Here is a 19,450-nt window from a genome sequence, read left to right as displayed (position 1 = left end):
TCCCCCTTCTTCTCTGCATAAACCCTGTGAAAAGCTCCGTCTGTGTCTGTCTGTTGGGCAGTGCTGGGCTAACACCAGGGAAGGAGGCCTGGGCTGATGGCGCTTGCTCAGTGCCACCCTGTGCTGCAGACCATCACGTGCTCTAGTGGGCTTCCGAGGCAAGTCAGGAGGTGGCACATTAGGTCTGGCGAAGGATCAAAGTACAAATTTAGGGCCGATAGATACTGATCAGAGTGTGGGCGAAAATAAAGGAGTGACTCTGAGAAGGCCCACTAACGTCCAGTTCTCTTTCTCTGGCCTCATTTGACCAGATAACCTTGGGGCAGCTGTTTTTATTATGCCCATCGTATGAATACAGAAATGACTGCGACCCAGGGGCCATCATACAGAAAGATCATTTGAAGCTGGTCATGCAGCATTATGAGGAACTCCCTTGTCTCAGAAAAGGAGAAGTGAGGAAGAGCGTGAAGGTGTCCACCGGGAAGGCCGTGGAAACCCTGAGCTGAGAACGAACGGCAGCAGAACGCAGGACTCAGTATAGTGGAAAGTTCCTCTCTGGCTGCCCTCTCCACGTGTCTTCTCCTCCCCTGCTTTCACCTCTCACCAGCCACACTGGCCAAGAGGGAAAGGTGACAGCGTGACCCCTGGGCACTCCAGGCAGGCTTCCTGCTCTGGGGGAACTCAGGAGCTGAAAGGAGAAGCCCTGGGGGCTATGGACAGGGGCAGGGAGGGCAGAGGACAAAGCACCCTTGGCTGAGGGTGGAGGTTCCATTTTGCTTCCCATTTTCCTAATCTTTCCCTACCCCGGGAAAAATCTGATCTGTTGGTACACTGAGCACAGCAGGAGTACTAAGAGTGTAGGTGATGGAAATGGGCGGCTGAACACAGAGGAATCTATGTCTAGGATTCAGGGCTGTAGGGCATCTGAGTGGGGCGGAGGGAGGAGAAGGGTGGGACTTCTAATTCTCTAAGGAAGGTGGCTTCTAGCTTCACTAATTTCCCTTGTCTCTTCCAGTCACTGTCAGGTGACAGGATATAGTCACGAAAGCCAGGCAGCTGTCACTTACTAAAAGATTTGAAAGTGTTTCAAATCCGTGGATAAATGTGATGTGCTTAAGAGAAGGCTCCTGCTTGCTAGATCCTGCCACATTCACAAAGCAGGTTTTCAGCTGCGAGCCAGGGCACGGAATGGCTAGGACAGTCTGCCTAGAATGGTTCTGGAACATGGTGTGTCAACCAACCACAGTGTCAGTTTCCCAGAACAACTCTGAGGACAGAGGCTATCTCATGGCTGGGACGATACATGCTATATTTATGTGTGGAGATGATGGAATAGAGTTAAAAGGCTTTGCAGGTTATCAGTCAAACTAAAAAAATCTTGTTTTAAAACCTGAGGCATCATCTTTTTTTTTCTATCCTGACCTTCCATTCATCCATCCATCCGTGTGCTTACACTTCTTGAAAGTCTACTATGGGGCAGACACTGCTGGGCACTGGGAATTATCGAAAGGAGCCCCTGTCCCCTCAGAGCTGCTGTGAGTTCCAGACACAGGGACGGGGGCTTTAATAGAGATGCACTGTGTGTCGTGGGAGCAGGCAGACAGGGCAAGTCGCTTGGTATGGACATGAAGAAAGCTACACTAAGGAGGTGATGTCTGGGTTGGGCTTTGCAGGATTCTGAGGCAGACAGTGAAGCCGAGAAGAGCGACTCACATCAGAGGCACAGCTCAGTGTGAGGGTTGGGAGTGGCAAGAGAGAACCCATGTCAGGTCATGTCGCTCTCCCACTCAGGCCCCTCAGTGACTCTCTCTCTCACTAACAATGAAAATTAAAGTCCTCACAATGACCTAGGAAGGCCCTATCTGATCTCCCCAGGGCCTCTCAGACCTCCTGTTCCCTCTGCTCCACCCACACTGGCCTCCCTGCTGTTTTCAGGGCCCGCCTTCCTCCAGGTCCCCCTCCCAGTGAGGTCCTCCCGTGCCACTTTCCATCTCCTTCCCAGTTTTACTCTTCTCCCTGCCGGTTACCACCAGCCAATACAGAATAGAGTTTGCTTATTATCTTTGTTTACTGTCCGTCTCTTACAAGAGGAGTAAACGCTTATGAGGGCGCCAGTTTTTGTCTGCTGGTTCAGCGCATAGGGCAGGTGCTCAATAAATATTTGTGGAATGACTCACGGCATCCCCTCCCCCCTCAGGGAAAGAGTTATTAAGGGCCATGCAAACTTAACGCTTCTGGAGTTTATCTGGAAGGAGAAGGGAAGCCACAGACGTTTTTAACTGGGAGAGCAAGATAGCTGGGTCTCTGTTTTCTGGGATAACAACCCTGGTGGTGACAGGGAAAGAATGGGTGAGGGGGCAGGAGAAACCGAGGCAGGAAGTCCCAAGAAGAGGTCACTGCAGAGCGGATGGCCTGACACAGGGCAGTGGAGACAGAGAGGAGAAGAAGGATGTGAGGGAGGGTTTGAAGGTGCCTAACTCTGATTGTATGCATCAACCCCAGAAAACTCCTTTCATGGAAGTGTTGTCATTTCTCACATTCAGCAGTCCATCAGTACAAAATCCAGTCTAATCTTGATGCAAAGGATGGTTCTGCACCTCAGCTCGCGGAAAAGCAAGGCCTAGAATGTGTTTGAGTGCGGCTGCTCCCGGGGAATCCCTAGAGCAGAGCTGTGCTCTGGAATGTGTGCATCTCTGTGACAAGTCTTGGAAGCAACCTTTGTCTGGGCGGGTGGCGTGCGTGCAACTCCCTTCCGCTACCTCTCTGTTAATCTCAGTGTCACATTTCAGTACTTTTTTCTTTGGCTCTAGGGCTGTCATTCAATTTGAGATTGTCCTTCCCTTCCTTTTAATCCATTCCTTTTACAGAACTCGCTAACTAACCAGCCGGCCCATGTTTCATTGTCTCCTCTCATGTGGTCACACATCACGTACTCCACTCTAGGCTCCTTCTCTGATTCTTACTTCTGGAACTCCTGTCATGCTGGGCAGAAATGCCGGGAAAGCTTTACCAACCCGTGGATAAGTCACCTCCCTTCCCTTGACCTCCATCCTCATCTACCAGCCAAAGGCCCTTTCCTCTGTGTGAAGGTAATAGAAGGTCATGCTCAGGTATGAAAGAATTCAGAAAAATACCGCCACCTACTGTTCTTGGAAAACGAATTACTTAAAAATACACTCTAGCCAACTGAGAAATTTTTGCATGGAGATGTCAGGATGGAAGGCATGATGGGCGGGGACTGGGAGTCCGTCCCAGGGTACCCCAACAGGCACGAGGATTCGGCGTGGCAGAGAAGCAATGCCTGGGCACACACTGACTGGGCCACACCAACAGTGAGAATGCGGAGAGGAAGGTCCTTTCTTTCACAGTGACGTCTGGATGAAGCTTAATGACACTGTGCCTTAGGAATTGTTACCCTTCATTAAGGTAATAGTCCTGTAATTGGAATTCTTCTGTAAAAGCCTCTCCCTCAAGAAGAGTTTGCTGTAAGATCCAGAAGTCCAATTAAATAGGATTATAACTATGTTAAAAAAACAAAAACAAGAAGCCCCCGTGGCTAGGAACAGGCCTGGAAACAATTTTCTGTGGCTGCTGGCTGTCTGTGGCTAAGACACAGCTCATGTCGCTCGCCCACTGACACAGCCCACCCCCACCCTTCTGCCCTCTACTGCGGACCCTCCTGGCCCCAGAGCCTCCCTGTGGCAGCGTATGAGGTCCCCACGATAACGACGGGCTCTGGCCAGCCTATCCAGCTGCACATCCAGGCTTCATGCCCCCACCCTCAAATTCCTTCTCCTGCAGCTCCTTGAATAAGCTCTGCCCTCCTAGGCCTTGGTGCCTTCCCATAAGCCAATCTGTATCCAGAACCTTCTTCCCTCTTCCTTGACTTGCGGAAGAAACCCTGCTTGCCCCTTGCATGAAGCCTCCCAGACACAACCTGCCCTGCTACCTCAGAGGAGCAGGGCGGCTCTCCCAGCTCACCCCTGGCACATCAGCAGCTGCTCTGAGTATGTAACTCCACGCAATCCAGTAGACTCAGTTCTCACTGCAAACTCCTTTGCCCCTCACAGGACTCTGAGGGAAAGGCCCCTCTGCAGACACCCGAATCACGTGTCCCTGACCCCATTATCAGAATTAAGATTCCAGGCCCACAGGGGGTAAATTCAAGTAATTCATCCCATGAGAATGATTTCCTCTGATAATAAATAAGTATCAGAAAACACTGATTTCTTCCTGGACCTGGTGCATATTTTATCTATGTGACTGTAAATCCCACGAGTGCAGGAACTAAATTTATTTGCTCATTGTTCTATATCCCCAGCAACCAAAACAGTGCCTAGCTCCAGGAAGCTTTTAATCTGTTTCCTCAGAGTGTGAATGTCTTACTTGTACTTACTTCCCACGTAGAGCAAAATGCCCGGCACAGTTCATGCTCACAGACACTGAGCTAAATGAATCTTAGTCTGAGTTATAAAATGAGGCCATTTTCCTTACGCTCAATCCAAACTTGGGCAAAGCTTCTCCCTCAGGAGCACACACCTGCCTGACTTCTCTGGGGTCCTGGCCCCTGCCCCTTTGTCTTGGTTTCTGTGTGCAACCCTGACGAACAAAAAGTGGCTTTGTGTCACTGAAAGGAAAGCCTTTGCAGAAACGCAAAACAACATTAACCTTTTCCCCTCCGTGCATTCCACGCACCGGCTGACTGTAAACCTGGAGGATCCAGGGAGAAATTTGTTCAAAATTCAGGCAAAAAAAAAAAATAAATAAATAAAATAAAAAATGCCTTCATGTCTTCAAAACCCCCCGACCTGCATTTATTTCCCCCTCAAGAAGCCACTCAAAAATGCCCACGCTGCTCTCCAGGCCCCTCGGGGGCAGCCCTTCCTGCCATGCTGGCTGGCTGCTGGCGGCGCGTCTGCCCACCCGTGCATGCGGGGACCAGCCGCCGCCAGTCCATCAATAAAACTGGCTTCCACCCACATCGCCAAGCGCTCCGTGCTGGCGCTTCAGGGACAGGGAATTTTGTTCATTTTGTCTCGGTGCCAAGCTGGCTCTCCTAGGAGTCTCAAGGCCACGCCAACCTGAAAAAAGACCCTCTCTCCCTCTCCGCATTCTCCAAAGATGACCAGAAATAATCATAAAAAACGAACAAAGGGATTACACATTAATCTGCCCTCGCTGTCTCCTCTGACTGCAAAGATAGAATTACAAACCCAGGATTTGCAAGAGACATCAGTTCCTCATTAATCTCCACTATCTTTTTTTTTTTTTTTTTAAGCTCCTTTCTTAGGCAGGGAATGAGGAGGAGCTACGTTCTTTCTTCACTCAACAGTAACTGAAAAATATGTCCTTAACATTTCAGAAAGCAGATCACCCACGTGCTATAATATAACCACTAAAGCGTGGAGGTGAAATGGCATGAGTGTCCTTTGCATCAGCATCTGTTGAAATTAATGAATTTAAGGGGGATCATCTAAATCTGTGGTTTCTTTGAGAAGCATGAATCTGACAGTCCAGAAAATTTCCAGAGCCTAAGACTCTCCGATTTCTTTACTTTACACTTGCTTTCATGGGGCATATTTCGATTGCTCGGATGGGCAGTGCGTGGCCTTGAAACCGCCTTTCGCAAGTGCCTCTGCTCTGTCTGGCCATCTAGGGCTGGGACCTGCAGAGAGGGCAGGTCCTGGCATTTTCCTGCCAGGTTCACTCCATGGGTCAATGCTACAGTGTAATCAAAAAGCAATGGGGGCTTTTCTCCTTCTCTTCCCTGCAAGGGTCTGCAAATTCTCTTTGGGTAAAGCCATGCCAGGACCCTTATTCCTCCTGGAGCCACAGCTGCACGCCCCTACCGAGAGAGCACAGGCTCCACGAACTGGGGTGGGCTGCAGCGCTCGTGCTAGCTGCTGTGTGCACGGATCCCGGCACCCCACGCGCGGCAGCTGCTTGTCTCCGTGATGCCCATGGGGGCTCCCAGTTCTGCTTTTCCCTGGCTAAATCCCTGTCCATGTTCCTCAAACTCACGTTGGGCAGAAAGTTGAGGGTGGGGCTTGGAAGGCAAAGTGTGAAGAGAGCCTCTAATCCCGGGCCCGCCTCGGCTAGGTCCCGCTCTTACCTGGGTATGGCACTCTTCCTTTGGTGACCAGCTCTGTGAGTAAGATTCCAAAAGACCACACGTCAGACTTGATTGTGAACCTCCCATACAGGGCTGCTTCGGGGGCTGTCCACTTAATGGGGAACTTTGCACCTGCAGAAAGAACACGCGGTGACTCGGCAGGCAGAGAGCACGGTCTGGGGTATGGGGCCGGGGGAGGAGCGCTAGGAAGTTCGCAAACAAGAGTGGACTTCAGTCGAGCAGCTGTGGGGTCTAGTCTTGGCTCTGGTGCCTTAAGCATGCCCGTCTAATTTTATTTCTCCCATCAAAAGGTTGGTGTTCGGGGCGCCTGGGTGGCTCAGTGGGTTAAAGCCTCTGCCTTCGGCCCAGGTCATGATCTCAGGGTCCTGGGATCGAGCCCCACATCGGGCTCTCTGCTCAGCAGGGAGCCTGCTTCCTCCTCTCTCTGCCTGCCTCTCTGCCTACTTGTGATCTCTGTCTGTGAAATAAATAAATAAAATATTAAAAAAAAAAAAAAGGTTGGTGTTCAAAGCCCCTTAAAGTTCTGGCTTCTAGAACTCCAATCTAGGACCATACTGAATGTCACAGGACTGGTCTGGTTGTGGGGCTGACTTGTGATTTCGGAAACTAATTTTACATGGTTTTTCTTTTGCTTTGAAATGATGTCATATTCTAATGAGTACATAGAGTATTATATCACAATGCTACGCTCACGCGTTCTTTGGTAGAGAAGACCACAGTGTGCTTTTACGAGGTACACAGAAACCATATCCAACTACCATGCTTCTCCCAAAGTGAAGGAAATTTGCTGTAGCCCATGTATTTTGTAGAAATGGGCTCTATTTCCCAAGACCTTCAAAACCCATGGCAGAGAAATGATTTCGCCTCTGGCTACTTCCCTCTACCTTCTCCCTCATCACTGATAGTGGCCATCTTTACTCCTGGGACAGCTTTTTCTTCTGTACTCTATGAGCCCTTGCTTACCTGCCTACCTTTCTGCCACCGGTCAGAAAGCGTATTGTTTTATTTTTTTAATTTTTATTTACTTATTTTTTAAAGATTTTATTTATTTATTTGTCAGAGAGAGAGAGAGAGAGAGCACGCACAGGCAGACAGAGTGGCAGAGGGAGAAGCAGGCTCCCCGCGGAGCAAGGAGCCCGATATGGGACTCGATCCCAGCACGCTGGGATCATGACCTGAGCCGAAGGCAGCCACTCAACCAACTGAGCCACCCAGGTGTCCCGAGCGTATTGTTTTAAAGAACAGTCTTGCTTCAGTGACTATCTTATGAGTCTGATTTCTCAAGACCAAGCAACGAATTTATGGCCAAGTCAGTAGAATCTTTTCTTTGAAACTTCTCAGATCATTAAAGGAATCCTCTCTCTAATCCAAAAGGGAGGGTGGCGTCCACCCTGCTCTTTAAAAGGCTAGATGTGTGTACAGGGAATTAAAATTGATTTCAGCAGCCTGTGCGCTCACATATGAAGCTCAGCGATTATAAAGCAGTTCCAGAAATTTCACTGAACAAACTAAAAGAAAAACACAAGGAATTTTTATTACTGATGTAAACACAATTATATATTTAAAGCATGTTAATTTTCTTAGGACCTCCTAAAAAAAAATCATACAAAGGATGATAGAATCAGAAATTTTTGTAGTATCTTCTACAAAAAGTCACAATATGCAAAAGTGGCAAATAATTAAAATCTTTAAATTAGCACGGTTTTAATAATGAGAGGTATGATAAATTACAGCAATTAGATTTTTGTTTTAAACACAGTACGTGATAATGTCTTTAGCAAATCTACCCTGGCATTTTCTGGCAATATAATTCTCCTCTCCATCTCTTTTATGTCAGTGTGAAATGAAATTTAAAAAATCCTACTATTTCATTATGTGGCATCTCACATTTACACTGGAGCAGAGAAGTTATTCTACAGTTTTCTTTTCCTTGTACGCACGGAGTTATTTTTAATTAGCTGTGTTTCTCAAGCATAATTATTTCTATCTTTTCTTAAGTGCTGCATGATTCCACACAAGGCCTGGTATTCTCCGAACAGTCGTTTTGTTTTTAAAGTTTCTTTCAAAGCGTTCTGCTGTGTGAGAACCTACCCTCGAGCATTCTGTTCACGCAGCTTTGGACTCTGAGCCGCTGGGATTAATGTGATAGATTTTCTTCAGTGTCGAGAACAGACTTTGCCCTGGACCAGACCTCAGCTGGAGTTCTCTTATTTCAGAGAATTAAAGGTATATTAAATTCATTCCTATTTAAACTATCTCTTGAGCCAAATGGCTTGGAAATCTATGTCCATCTTGAAAGCAAAAGGAACTTTCTTTCCTCCCCTGTGCAGACACAAATCCTGTAAATAAAATGATGAGCAAAAGGAGCCTTTCTTCCCGGTTTGGAATCATTCAACGTTCACGAAGGGGTGTGTGTGTATGTGTGTATGTGTGTGTGTGTGCGCGCGCGCACATTTCTGAAAGGAAACTTCAAAATTTGGATAAAGTCATTTTGGATTTTCTGAGAGAAAACCTCATAATCTGAGGTTCACAAAATCCCAAACAAATGTCAATATCTCGGCCCATTGTGCTCACCAGCTTTATTGTTTTCTCATTACGTGATCTGCAACAAGAATTCTAATATGTAAACCTTTAACAAATACATTCAAATGAAGGCTGTAAAAGATCTATGATAGGAAACCATTTGCGGAGATGTGCTTGGAGACTTATTAGCAGGAGATTTCATAAATAAATTTATTTAGCATTAGTTTTCTTTCTAAAATAAGCAATATATTGCTTTTTGGTAGAAAAAGAAAGAATGCCTTTGTCCAATTTCTCCGACTTATTTTCAGTCTTAAAACAGCAGCCAATGTTGACAAAAGGAGCTTCTCTAAAGATAACTCATATTTTCCTTCTCACGGCAGAAAAAAGGTTAATAAATTAAAGCAGCGATAATCTGTTAATCATTAACTATGGTTTCAACAAAAGAACTGACGGATGTCCTCTCGCTCACCTCATTACCTCTACTTCCCCTTGCCTTGGTTTCCTGCCTCCTGGGGGTACAGATGCAGCTCCAAATGGTTTGTGGCGGGGAGGGGGTGGGTGGAGGCTGGGGTGCGGGGTGGGGCCAGTGGGGTCTCTGTCCAGGGCCGGGCAGGTTGCACACTGCAAACCCCAGTCTATGAGAACAGCATCCCTGGGGCTGTCCCGAATACCACCTACACAGGCGGCCCTGCAGGGCCCTGCGCGGGCTCTTGCCTCCAGTGAAGTCAAGACAGCTCAGAAACCTGGAAGGAAGGATCTCCTGGGTGTAAACACTGCCTTGCCTTTGAAAATAAAGTTCTGCCCCCTCATGTTTTTTTGAAGTTATCATGACAGGCAGTGAAAGTCAGGATCAAAGTTGTCTCCTAGGCAGTATGGATTTGTAGAGAAAAGGAGACAGGGTCCAGAGGCCTCTACTACAATGAACTTGGCCCTACTGTGTAACCAGCAGATTCGCAATTCTTGAAATTCTCTGGTTTGGGAGCATGATTCAGAGGCCATCGCAATTTCCCCTCCTTTTCATCTTATCAGGGGAAATGTAGCCAAACACAGATTATCTGCAGGTAGGATAATCTGTGTCACTGTGTCATGGGCTTTGGAGGACACAGGAACTCAGTGAACTTGTTCAGTGTTTGGATAACCCAAAAAATAAAGGTATTTTCATCGCTCTAGTGTTGATTTCTGACTAAGTTACTTTGATAGTTCAGGGTTCTTTGAGGCCAGCAGACAGAGGCCGTACATGATCATATGCATTTAAATGCACAGACTTGAAAGCTCTTTCCACTGTTTTCCAGGCAGCATCTGCAGATTTTGGACTTGCCAGGGGAAAGGCCTTGCAGAAAGCCCGACTCGGTGCTGTCACGGAGACCCAGTCCCTGAATCACCATCTGGACTTGCATCATTTACCTTCCTGTAATCCTAGTGAGGGCCAGTGAGACCAAGGCCGAGCCATTTTCTGTAGAGAGTAAACATGCCGGTGTTTTAAATAATAATCCGTCACCGACATCTCCATCATGTTTCTCTAGATTCCGTTGAGAAGTGAACTCAGTTGTCATGAGCTCTGTGTGACGATGGGGGAGGGTGCTCCCTCTCTTGGCTCCAACCGCTCTTCTGACTCCCGTGTCACCTGCGTTTGGTCACCCGATGGGCCCTCCTTCCTGAATTCCTGATCTGTATAATGGAGTCTCTGCTCTCCGTCTCTGCTGGGAGGCCTCAAAGGGCCTCCCAGATACAACATCCGAAATTTACCTTCCTCAGAATTCTGTTTCTTTCTCACCGTTTGTTGCCTTGTAAACTGCCCAGCTGACGCGACCAGAATGCCGAGAATCCTTATCTGGGTGCTGGGTCTAACTGCCCGTCCCCATTCCTCACGAGGCAGTGCCCGGCCTGCCCAGGGAAGGAGCTCGGTCCACCTTCCCCATGTGGTCTTTGGCCCCCGTTGCTTTATCACCCTCCAGGCTGAGTCCACTTCACCGTGAATGTGTCTGGGCATCTTCACTCCCCTCCCTCCGGTCCTTACTCGCCTGTCCCCTGCCTGCACTCCTGCAAGGGCCTTCGGGCTGGGCCCACGTGCACGGTCTGGTCCCGCCTCCCTGCTGCTCCAGCCGCTTCCTGTTACCGCCCCACCCCCCCATCCTATTGCCCTTCTGGATTGTTCCCACCTGCTGCAGGGCCATAGGGCAGGCTGTTCCCTTTGCTGAAGTCCCTACCCCACGGCTAACTCCTGCTCCTTTGCTCTTAGCCTAAATGTTATATGCATGGGCAGCCTTCGCTTGATCACTAGGACCGGGGCTGGTCCCTAGCGCTGTGCCCCCAGAGCCTCTGGTTCTTTGTGGCCACTACTATTCAAGGGCAGATGAATACATCAGTCGTTTGAAGCACGCCTCTCTCAAGAGACAGAGACTGCCCTCGAGGGCAGGAGCATGTCTTTCTGGGTGGCCACCTTATCTCCAGTACGGAGACCAGTGCCTGGTGCACAGAAGAAACCAGAGAAAGCTGTGCTGAATGACAGAGGAACTGGACAGCTGCTTCGCCCTTCCAGGCGGAACGACCACAGCCCCTCAGGAGGCTTGTTATTAGTTCCCTGCTCTCCGGCGGGTCCTCTCCTTGTCCTCAGTGACCAGTGTCACTGTCTGCCACCATCTGGATGCCCTCATAAGGCTCTCAGCAGTGCCGACTGCAGCAGAACAACATCTGTCACACATGCCACTTAGAAACACCGGGAAAACCCTGTGTTTTTACTGTCAAATGAAGTGTGGAGTGAATCTGAGGTGGAAGGAGCCCCAGACTTTGCCCGGTGAGGAGTGGGGGGCCTAAATCCCTGGAGCTGCAGCTGGAGAGCTTATCTCAGGAGAAAGCCTAGGTAGCCAGAGGCCTGGGGAGTGTTCACAGCAAAACAAAGTGGAAAATCCTTTTCTGAATAGAACGAGATGAAACAGGTAACTGGATGCCAAGCTCTCACGATCCCCCGCCCCCACCCCCAGGCCCTGATCTTTCTCCAGTAGAATAAGGTTAACAGTCATCCAGGCTATAGGGAGGAGGAAAGAGAGGGCTGTGAATATATCCAGTTGTCAACGTTTGCCCACACAGCAGCATCAAGCCCCCACCACTCCGGCTGGTTTTGTTCTCTGTCATTTCCTACCATCAGTTTTTCTGGGTTTCCCCCTCATGCCGGGCCCCATACCTGGTGCTAGGGACGCAGCAGTGAGCGCAACCCCTGGCTCTCATGGAGCTTGCAGCTCAGACTGGGACGGAGAGAAAACAGATGAGGGGCCATTACGCATGCCAGGCAGTGGCAGATGCGATAAAGAAGAACGAAATGGGCTACAAGGACAGATGTTTATGGGGCTTTGCAAGCCCCACTAGAGTCTTTGGATCCTATCCTAAGTGTGATGGGAAGCCACTGGGGCTTGTGAGCGGAACAGGATGACATCCCACCTCATTCTTTCTCCTTGTCTTTCAAGTGTGGAAGATGACATATCGTTACCTTGAGAACGATTTATGATGAGAAAGAACGTGTAAAGCATTTTGACTTTTCAACACTCTTGAGAAGCATCATGACATTTCAAGACCCATAGGTGACTCTTAGCAACGAGCATTGGGTAGAGTATGCTTCTGTTGTCACTCCTGACGTCATGTTTGTTTAAGTCGTGGACCTAGTCACATCTGTGCTATTTTAGCACACTTCTCAGTGTGAATAATACTAATAATCTCAGTAACAAAGGAGTAAAACTTAGCATACTCCAACACTTTGCAAAGCTCAAGCATTTCTATGAGAAATGAATTAATTATCTTCTGTGAGTTTATTCTTCCCTGATGTCCTTCCTTCCTTTCCAGGCTTTCTTGTGTCTCTGCTTTAGGGTCTTCTCCATCCTTTACTTGCTAATTGCGAGCTTCTGAGAGGCTCCAGTGCTGGGACACTTTCCTCTCTACTTACTCCCCCGGGAGATACACCCTCTCTCAGGACTACCCCTGCCCATCATCTCCACGTGAATGGGCCTGGAAACACTATACAGACTCCTTTTCTCCTCTGAAGTCCCAGTTCTTGCCTCTAGGGTGATTTGCCTCTAGGGTGTCCCACCCTTATCTCAAATGTGGCAACTATGAATCTAAATTCATTATTTTACTAAGTCATCTTACCATGAATAAGACATTATGAAGGAGATTCTTGTACTAGGTGGAAAATTTTACAAAATGACAGATGACTTAAATGACTAAATGACTTAACAAGCTTATTCTCACTTGAATATTTTAGGATGCAAATGGAGTCCTTTTTTTTTTTTTTTTTTAAATATCCCTTTTCTGGGGGTCAGATCATTATTCTGCCAGGTTTCAAAGTGGGGAAAGCTGGCTGGAACTTCTCCCTCTCCTCAAACCTCCAAGCTAATCCATCTTTAAGGTTTCTTTTCTCCCCCTCTCTCTTTTTTTAAGTAATCTCTGTGCCCAAAGTGGGCTCAAGCTCATGACCCTGAGATCAAGAGTCACATGCTCTACTGACTGGGCAGGCCAGGCGCCCCATAGCACCAAGGCTTCCTGTTCCTCTCTTTGACATGTCTCTCCCATTTGCCCTTTCTTGTTTAAGCTCTTTGCTGAAACTTGTCTTGGGTCCTTGTCCCCCTGATCAGTCCTCCTGTCTCGGTTCCTGGATTGTGCCCTGCCTTCGGCTCACTGTCCTTCCAACAGGTCACTTAAACCTCAGCTCCCCAATGCTCCCCTCACCAACCACACAGTGGGCCCCCCACTGCCTCAAGGCAAAATCCCTGGCCTGGTTTTCACACCTACATATCTAATCAGCTTCAGCTCTTGCAACCCTAAACACATCTTCTCCTCTGGTCTGCTTTTCCAGAACCTGTACCCTGCCCTTGGTGTAGCCAGACCTGCTTCTTCTTAGCTTGTTCTAAACATCTTCTTTCTTTCCACCTGCTCAGTGGAAGCCTACTCATCTCAAGTCCGCCTTCCTCACGAAGTCCTCTGTGATTACTTCAGCCTTCACTGATCCCTCCAAGAGCCAATCTTATAAATCATAGTTTAACGCTCGACAGTAGTAGCCATAACAATAGCTACGTACATCCTGAGCGCTTGCTCAGTGTCAGGCATCATGCTGAGTACTTTCCACGCAGGAGGCAGATGTCAGTAGTAGTCCTGTCCTCCACATGAGAACAGTGAACACAGAGAGGGAAAATGATAGGCCAAAGAACATGTGGCAATGGTGGAACTGGGATTTGAACCAAGAGCTTCAACGCCATATTCCTTGCTGCTGTGCCCAGTCCCCAACATGTCTTTCTGCTAGTTCTGCTGGCGTGATTTTTTATCTTCTTAAGTAGAATGTACATCCTTCAAGGTTGGAGACCATGTTCTGTACTTCTCTTCCTTGACAGTACCTTGCCTAAGGCTGCTTAAAGAGCAGCTGCTCACCAAATCTTTAACTGGCTAATGGCAATTCGTCCTAGCTATTTGTCCAACACCACGATGGCCAAACTCTCTTCCTTTACACAGATTTAATCAAAGCAGAAGAAGGAAACAGTGAACACACAGCAGTGTAATGAACTAATAATTATTTTCACTGTTAGTGTTATAGGAATAAAATCATCCCTACCATACTGTGGGATGGTCTGACCGAATGCTCTTGGTTTTTAAGTGAAAACAGGAAGACCAGTTAAATTCATTAAGTCAGGACGGTTCATCCCAACCCCCAAGATCCATTCCAGTTAATGGAGGTCCTATATCCCTAGTGGCCAGGCAAGCTGTTTTCTTTGCTTCGAGTGGAAACAGTTCTCATATGATTTGGCTACTCACCACACTTTACGCATCTTCATGCATTAAGATGATGGCAGTGGCAAGGGAGATAGTCAAATGAAAATGGCTGAGACTTCCACTCCCACATCTACCTCCTGCACTGTGCATGTGAGGTGGCCAGGAATCAAGGAGAAAATGCTCTTAAGTGACAGTGCAAAGGGGCCCACCCCGTGGGCTGTGCTGTGATTGAGGGCTCATTTGTGAAGGCCCAGGATGGCCATTTACGAAAGGAGCTCTCCGAGTCAGCAGATCTGGGCTTGCACATTCGATTTGCTGGGTGACCACTTAAAACCTCCCCCAGCCTCAGTCTCCGTGTCTGTAAACTGAGACGATGATACCCTCATGAGCTTGTGGTGAGAATTATAAATAATGTAAGGGGTTCAGCACAGCCTCTGGCACCTTGTGACAGCTGCATAAATGCCAAGCATTATTCTATTTGGACAGTAACGCAAAGGCACTGAGTTGAGTCAGGTTAGCCAAGGCTCTCCAAACTTTGAGAGCAGGAAGAAGCATGAAGAAAACCCAGCGAGCTCATCCCTCAATTACTGACAGCTTACTGAGCATCCTGTTAGCCCCAGGCACAGGGGGAGGGCCTCCTGAGAAAACCAAGCGTGGGTGCACTTCCTGCCATAAGCCTTTCCAGGCAGCTGGGGAGACAGAGCTCACAGGCAAACCCAACAGACAGCTAAATAGATGGCGGCACTGACTTTAGGGAAAAAAAAAGGGGCTCAGGAGAGAGGAAAAGAGAACACGCACAGGGAGTGACGGCTTTGGATAGAGGTGGCCACACTGAAATGCTGCAGTGTGACCCTGTAGTTCTCCAGGGAGGGGCTCAGCCTGGAGGCCAGGGGTGGGGCGGGGTAGGGAGGGAAGGGGGGTGTTGGGTAGCCAGTTCGCATCATTGGGGGTGGGGCCAGCTCACATTATTGGCTTTTGGAGAGCTGGACGGTCAAACTTTTTTTTCCTCTTCTTTGACCAGGCCAATTCCATAGTCCTGTCTCAGAAAACATCCCCTCTGGGTAAAAAACTGGGCCAAGGTGGAGGAGGCAAAGCCAGCATGGAATAAAAGCAGCCAAATCCTTCCTACGGAGACTACAGCGGTGCCCTGATAGCGTTTTCAAGGGGGAAGGCATTTGCCTCAACAAAAGACGCTGTTTTTCTGAATTAAAGATCCATCCAGGGTCCCCTTTAATTAGAAAGCCACTAACTCTGCAAATTATTACATCCAAAATTAAATAATGGGCAGTGCTTTGACTTTCAAGTCACCCTGTGGAATAAAGGGAAAGAAATCGCACACCAGGCCAACAACAGGAAGTTGACTGTGTTGGCTGGGAGGGGTGACAAGGCAGGACCAGGACGGGATATCCTGCAGAAGGGGCAAAATCAAAGCTGACCTGACCTGGAACTCTGTGGTTATTCAAACAAAACAATGATTTCAAACCCAATAAAACCACGCAAAGCAAAACCCAGATTTTTCACGCTAGGCCAAAGGAATGACTTTCGAATTTCCCAAACATGTCTGGAGTAATACAACTATGTGTTTTCCAGTTGATCCTGGTGACGCATTCTGTTGAAATTTCTACTTTTAAGTTCTTAAGATTTTAGCACCATGTTTTAAGAGTAAAAGTAAAGGAGAGGTACAGGGCACAATGAAGTCACGAGATGTTTCATCTGAAATGTACCATGGTGAGCCGGGATCTGAGAAGGAAGGAAGGAAGGAGGCAATGAGGAGGAGGAGGAGGAGGAGGAATGCTGTCCCATCAGGGATGTGGGTGGAGGAAGAACAAGTTCGGCCAAGGAAGAGAAGAACCAAGGGCCAGAGGCAGGGCCTGGACACGCTACACAGACAAGGACCGATGAGCTGGGCGCGGATCCAAAGTCTGGCATGGCCGACTCCCTGGAAGGGATGCTCAGGCTGAGAGGGGTGAGAAAGTCTCAAGGGAGGCCCAGAATGGAGGACCAGATGGAGAAGGGTGCAAGGTCCACCGATGGGTGAGAACTGGGGAGAACTGGGGCACGAGACTGCAGCCAGGGCACTAGGCCTGGCACCCTGGAGCTCAGGAAGGGCAGGCAGGAGGTGAACAGGGAAGGGCAGCACAGCCTCGTGGGGAGGAGAACAGAAAGCCAGCTGGGACGCTTCTGCCATCCGTGGGGGAGCCAGCAGGTGATGGGAGGCTGCTCTGGCAGCTTGTCTCCCCACCACCCTTCCCAATGGTGACCACTGGCAACCCAAGAGAACTCTCCCCGGCAGCATAAAAGACCAGAATGCACTAGCATCTCCCGAAATCATGGGTATTGGTCCCCTTCCTTTCAGGAAGGAAATCTAAGAACCACCCAGACGACTTTGCTTATAGACTGCACTGTGGGAAGTTTAAGTGGTTCTCTTGGGTGGAAGTGGGTAAAGGAGGAATCTTGCTAGCTATTCTAGAACTATTCTAGAACCAAGGGCCCTTTCAGCTTTCCAAGAGCCAAAAGAGAAGCAAAATCAGAAGAAAGATTCTGATTCACAGTCCCAGTCAGATGGACACTACCTTTGTGGACTTTCATCCAGAATAACAGACAAGAAAGCGGTGTGTCGGGCTTTCTAGCCGTGTGGATACTGTTGTTCAGGGTGGTGGGGACTCAGACCTAAATAGTAAATGGGTGTCTGGGGATGCAGCTTAACACAAATTATTCCAGGAATCCAGCCGCCCTCAGAAGGGGCAGCAGTCCTGGTTCAGTCTGACATCATGCCGCAAAGTATGTTGGGCGGAAAGGACAAGCACTGGGGTTGGGGAACTGCGAGGGAACAGCTGGTGGTCATATTGAGGTTTTGGTGGGAGTCAGCAAGAAATCAAAGGAAGAGAGGATATGCAGAAGACAATAACCACGTTGGGGCTGCTTTTTCCAACTGCCCCCACACACTGCCTGTGCCACGGGGGAGACCAGCCTGATGCTGCTGTGTGCCTTCCTTCAGCTGCAAGAAATGGAGGCTTCCAAATGTGGGGCAGTTTTCATCATCAGCACTGCCTGCCTCTGATTATCCAGATGATGCAAATGAAGGAGTTCCTTCTGCCAGCAGAGCAAGACGAGGAAGCCAAGTGACAGTTTTGATGTTTGATGGCAGTCTGCAGTTCCTATTTACACACTTTAAAATCACAGAGGGTGACCATCTGCTTCCTTCTTGCTGATTACTAAGAAACATGGGAGGCACAGACCAAGGACATGCTCTTGACCATTCAGAAACAACCGCCAAATTGCTCTGCCCAAGACAGCACAAAGGAGAGACACCCACACGGAGCAGAGCACGTGACTGCCCAGTGCAGATAAAGAGGAAAGCTATTCAGAGGAGCGGGCTGTCAGGGATCAGGGCTTACAGCGGTCCCATCTGTTTCCCCCGGGCTGTCAGGGTGTGGAAGGAGTGAGTCTACCTCCTTCCTGTAGTTTCAATCTTAAAAGAGAATCTGGGGTAGGCAGGGGTGAGGTAGTCTCTTTCTTTTCACTGTGATCTCTGGCTTTCCTCGTGTTCTTTCTGTGCGGAAAATGGACGGTGTGCACAATTCATCTCGCTTTCCCGGGCAGAATGACCCACCCTCCCTGGCGGTCAACCCGTCCCCCGCAGCTCCAGGGTGGCTCGGCAGATAAACAAAGCATCCCTTTGGAAAGGCCACGGAAGCCCGGGGCTGGAAGCCGCAGAATACCAATGAAGGGGCTTTTCTGCCCTAGTGACGGAAGTGTACCAAACTGGGGACCAGGGAAGCCGGATCAGAACCAGGCTTGGTTCTGGCATGCACCCCACGAGCTCAGGGGGAGGGCTGGCTTCCACCGGGCTGAGGGCAGGACGTTCTGCCCCTGGAGGTTCCCCAGCTCTCACCAGACAGCCCCTCGGGGCAGACTGTAAACTCCGGGGCCCCAGAGGGTTAGTCCAAACAAACAAGTTTCCTGCTCTGTACTTAAAACAATGGCTGCTTTGGAAAGGGTTTGCTTTTCGTCAAAGGATGGTTTGCTTCTCTAGTATGGGAAGAATTAGATTAAGTCCAATGATTAAAAGGGTTCCCCTCCTACCTCCCCTTCCCTGACATTTGCTGTTCAGGTCACAGCACACTGTGTGGGAATTGCAATGCTGTTGTTGACAGAGAACAAGAAACGCATGTGCCGACAGGGGCAGAGGGAGGGCATCTCAGGGCGAGATCAGCCTTGATGTGCCGCCGGATTACAGAGGCCTTGGATGAGGCTGATTAATAATTCTGCAGAAGCCCTTGAGCTGGAAAGCTGGCGTTCTGAGTCTGATAATCCCCAGTCATTGTAATACAAAGGAAAGACAGAAATTGAATTCACAGTTCTGAATTGCTGAAATTCAGAATTTGAAAGAAACAGGGATAGCTTCTTCCTGACTGTGTTTGTCAACCTAGCTGCCTCCTTGTTTGTGTTAAATGGCTACTGTGCTTTTTGAATCCAAAATCTGATTATATTTAATTAGTACAGGCATCTGGGATTTCTAATACACAAAGAGTTATTAAAGTAACAAATCTTTCTAAAATATGTTCACCATGAAAGAATGTGTTAATTTATGCAGTAACAATTTTTTAACATGAAATAATTAACATGAAAACTGCAACAATTATGAATTCTTCCCAGTCTAATTTATACGTGAATTTTCCTCCAGATACTAATCTATTCAACCTAAATCTGCAATACTGGGAGTGTTTGAACAGACGCATTTTTCTTCTTCTATTTAATACACAAGCCTAAACTCACAGCAGGTCTTATATAAAGTCACGGAAGCCCCGGTTTCTACACACATTCCCAAGATCCAAAGATTAAATTGCCTTGACATTTACTTCCCCAACAACAAGCCAGTCATTAACTTAGACCTTAAAAAAAATAAGCCAACCAACACACAGAGCAACTCTTACATTCCTGTCTTTGTGATGATTCAGATCAGGAGGGGAGAGGGTTAAATAGGCAAATAGGCAGGTGACCGGGCTGGGAGCTGTTAGGGACAGACTAAGGGGCCTGTAT

General features: G+C 48.4%; 1 protein-coding gene across 8 annotated transcripts in view; it reads right to left on the bottom strand.

The window, feature by feature from the left end:
- FYN (FYN proto-oncogene, Src family tyrosine kinase) overlaps positions 1–19,450 on the bottom strand; it is a gene marked incomplete at its 3' end in the record, with an annotated part of 210,397 nt that overhangs the window by 6,586 nt on the left and 184,361 nt on the right. For 7 of the 8 annotated variants that reach the window (XM_080806912.1, XM_080806911.1, XM_080806916.1 and 4 more), the window contains one exon: positions 6,113–6,244. In XM_080806912.1, the coding sequence (XP_080663038.1) occupies positions 6,113–6,244 (132 nt within the window). Of the gene's footprint in view, positions 1–6,095; positions 6,245–19,450 lie in introns of those variants that run through there. The other variant, XM_080806918.1, reaches the window with a different exon arrangement.

Source organism: Martes martes (genome assembly GCF_963455335.1).
Source record: "Martes martes genome assembly, chromosome: 6".
NCBI classification, from domain to species: Eukaryota; Metazoa; Chordata; class Mammalia; order Carnivora; family Mustelidae; genus Martes; species Martes martes.
Note: the sequence above shows the minus strand (reverse complement) of the source record. Positions and strands in the feature narration are given on the sequence as shown.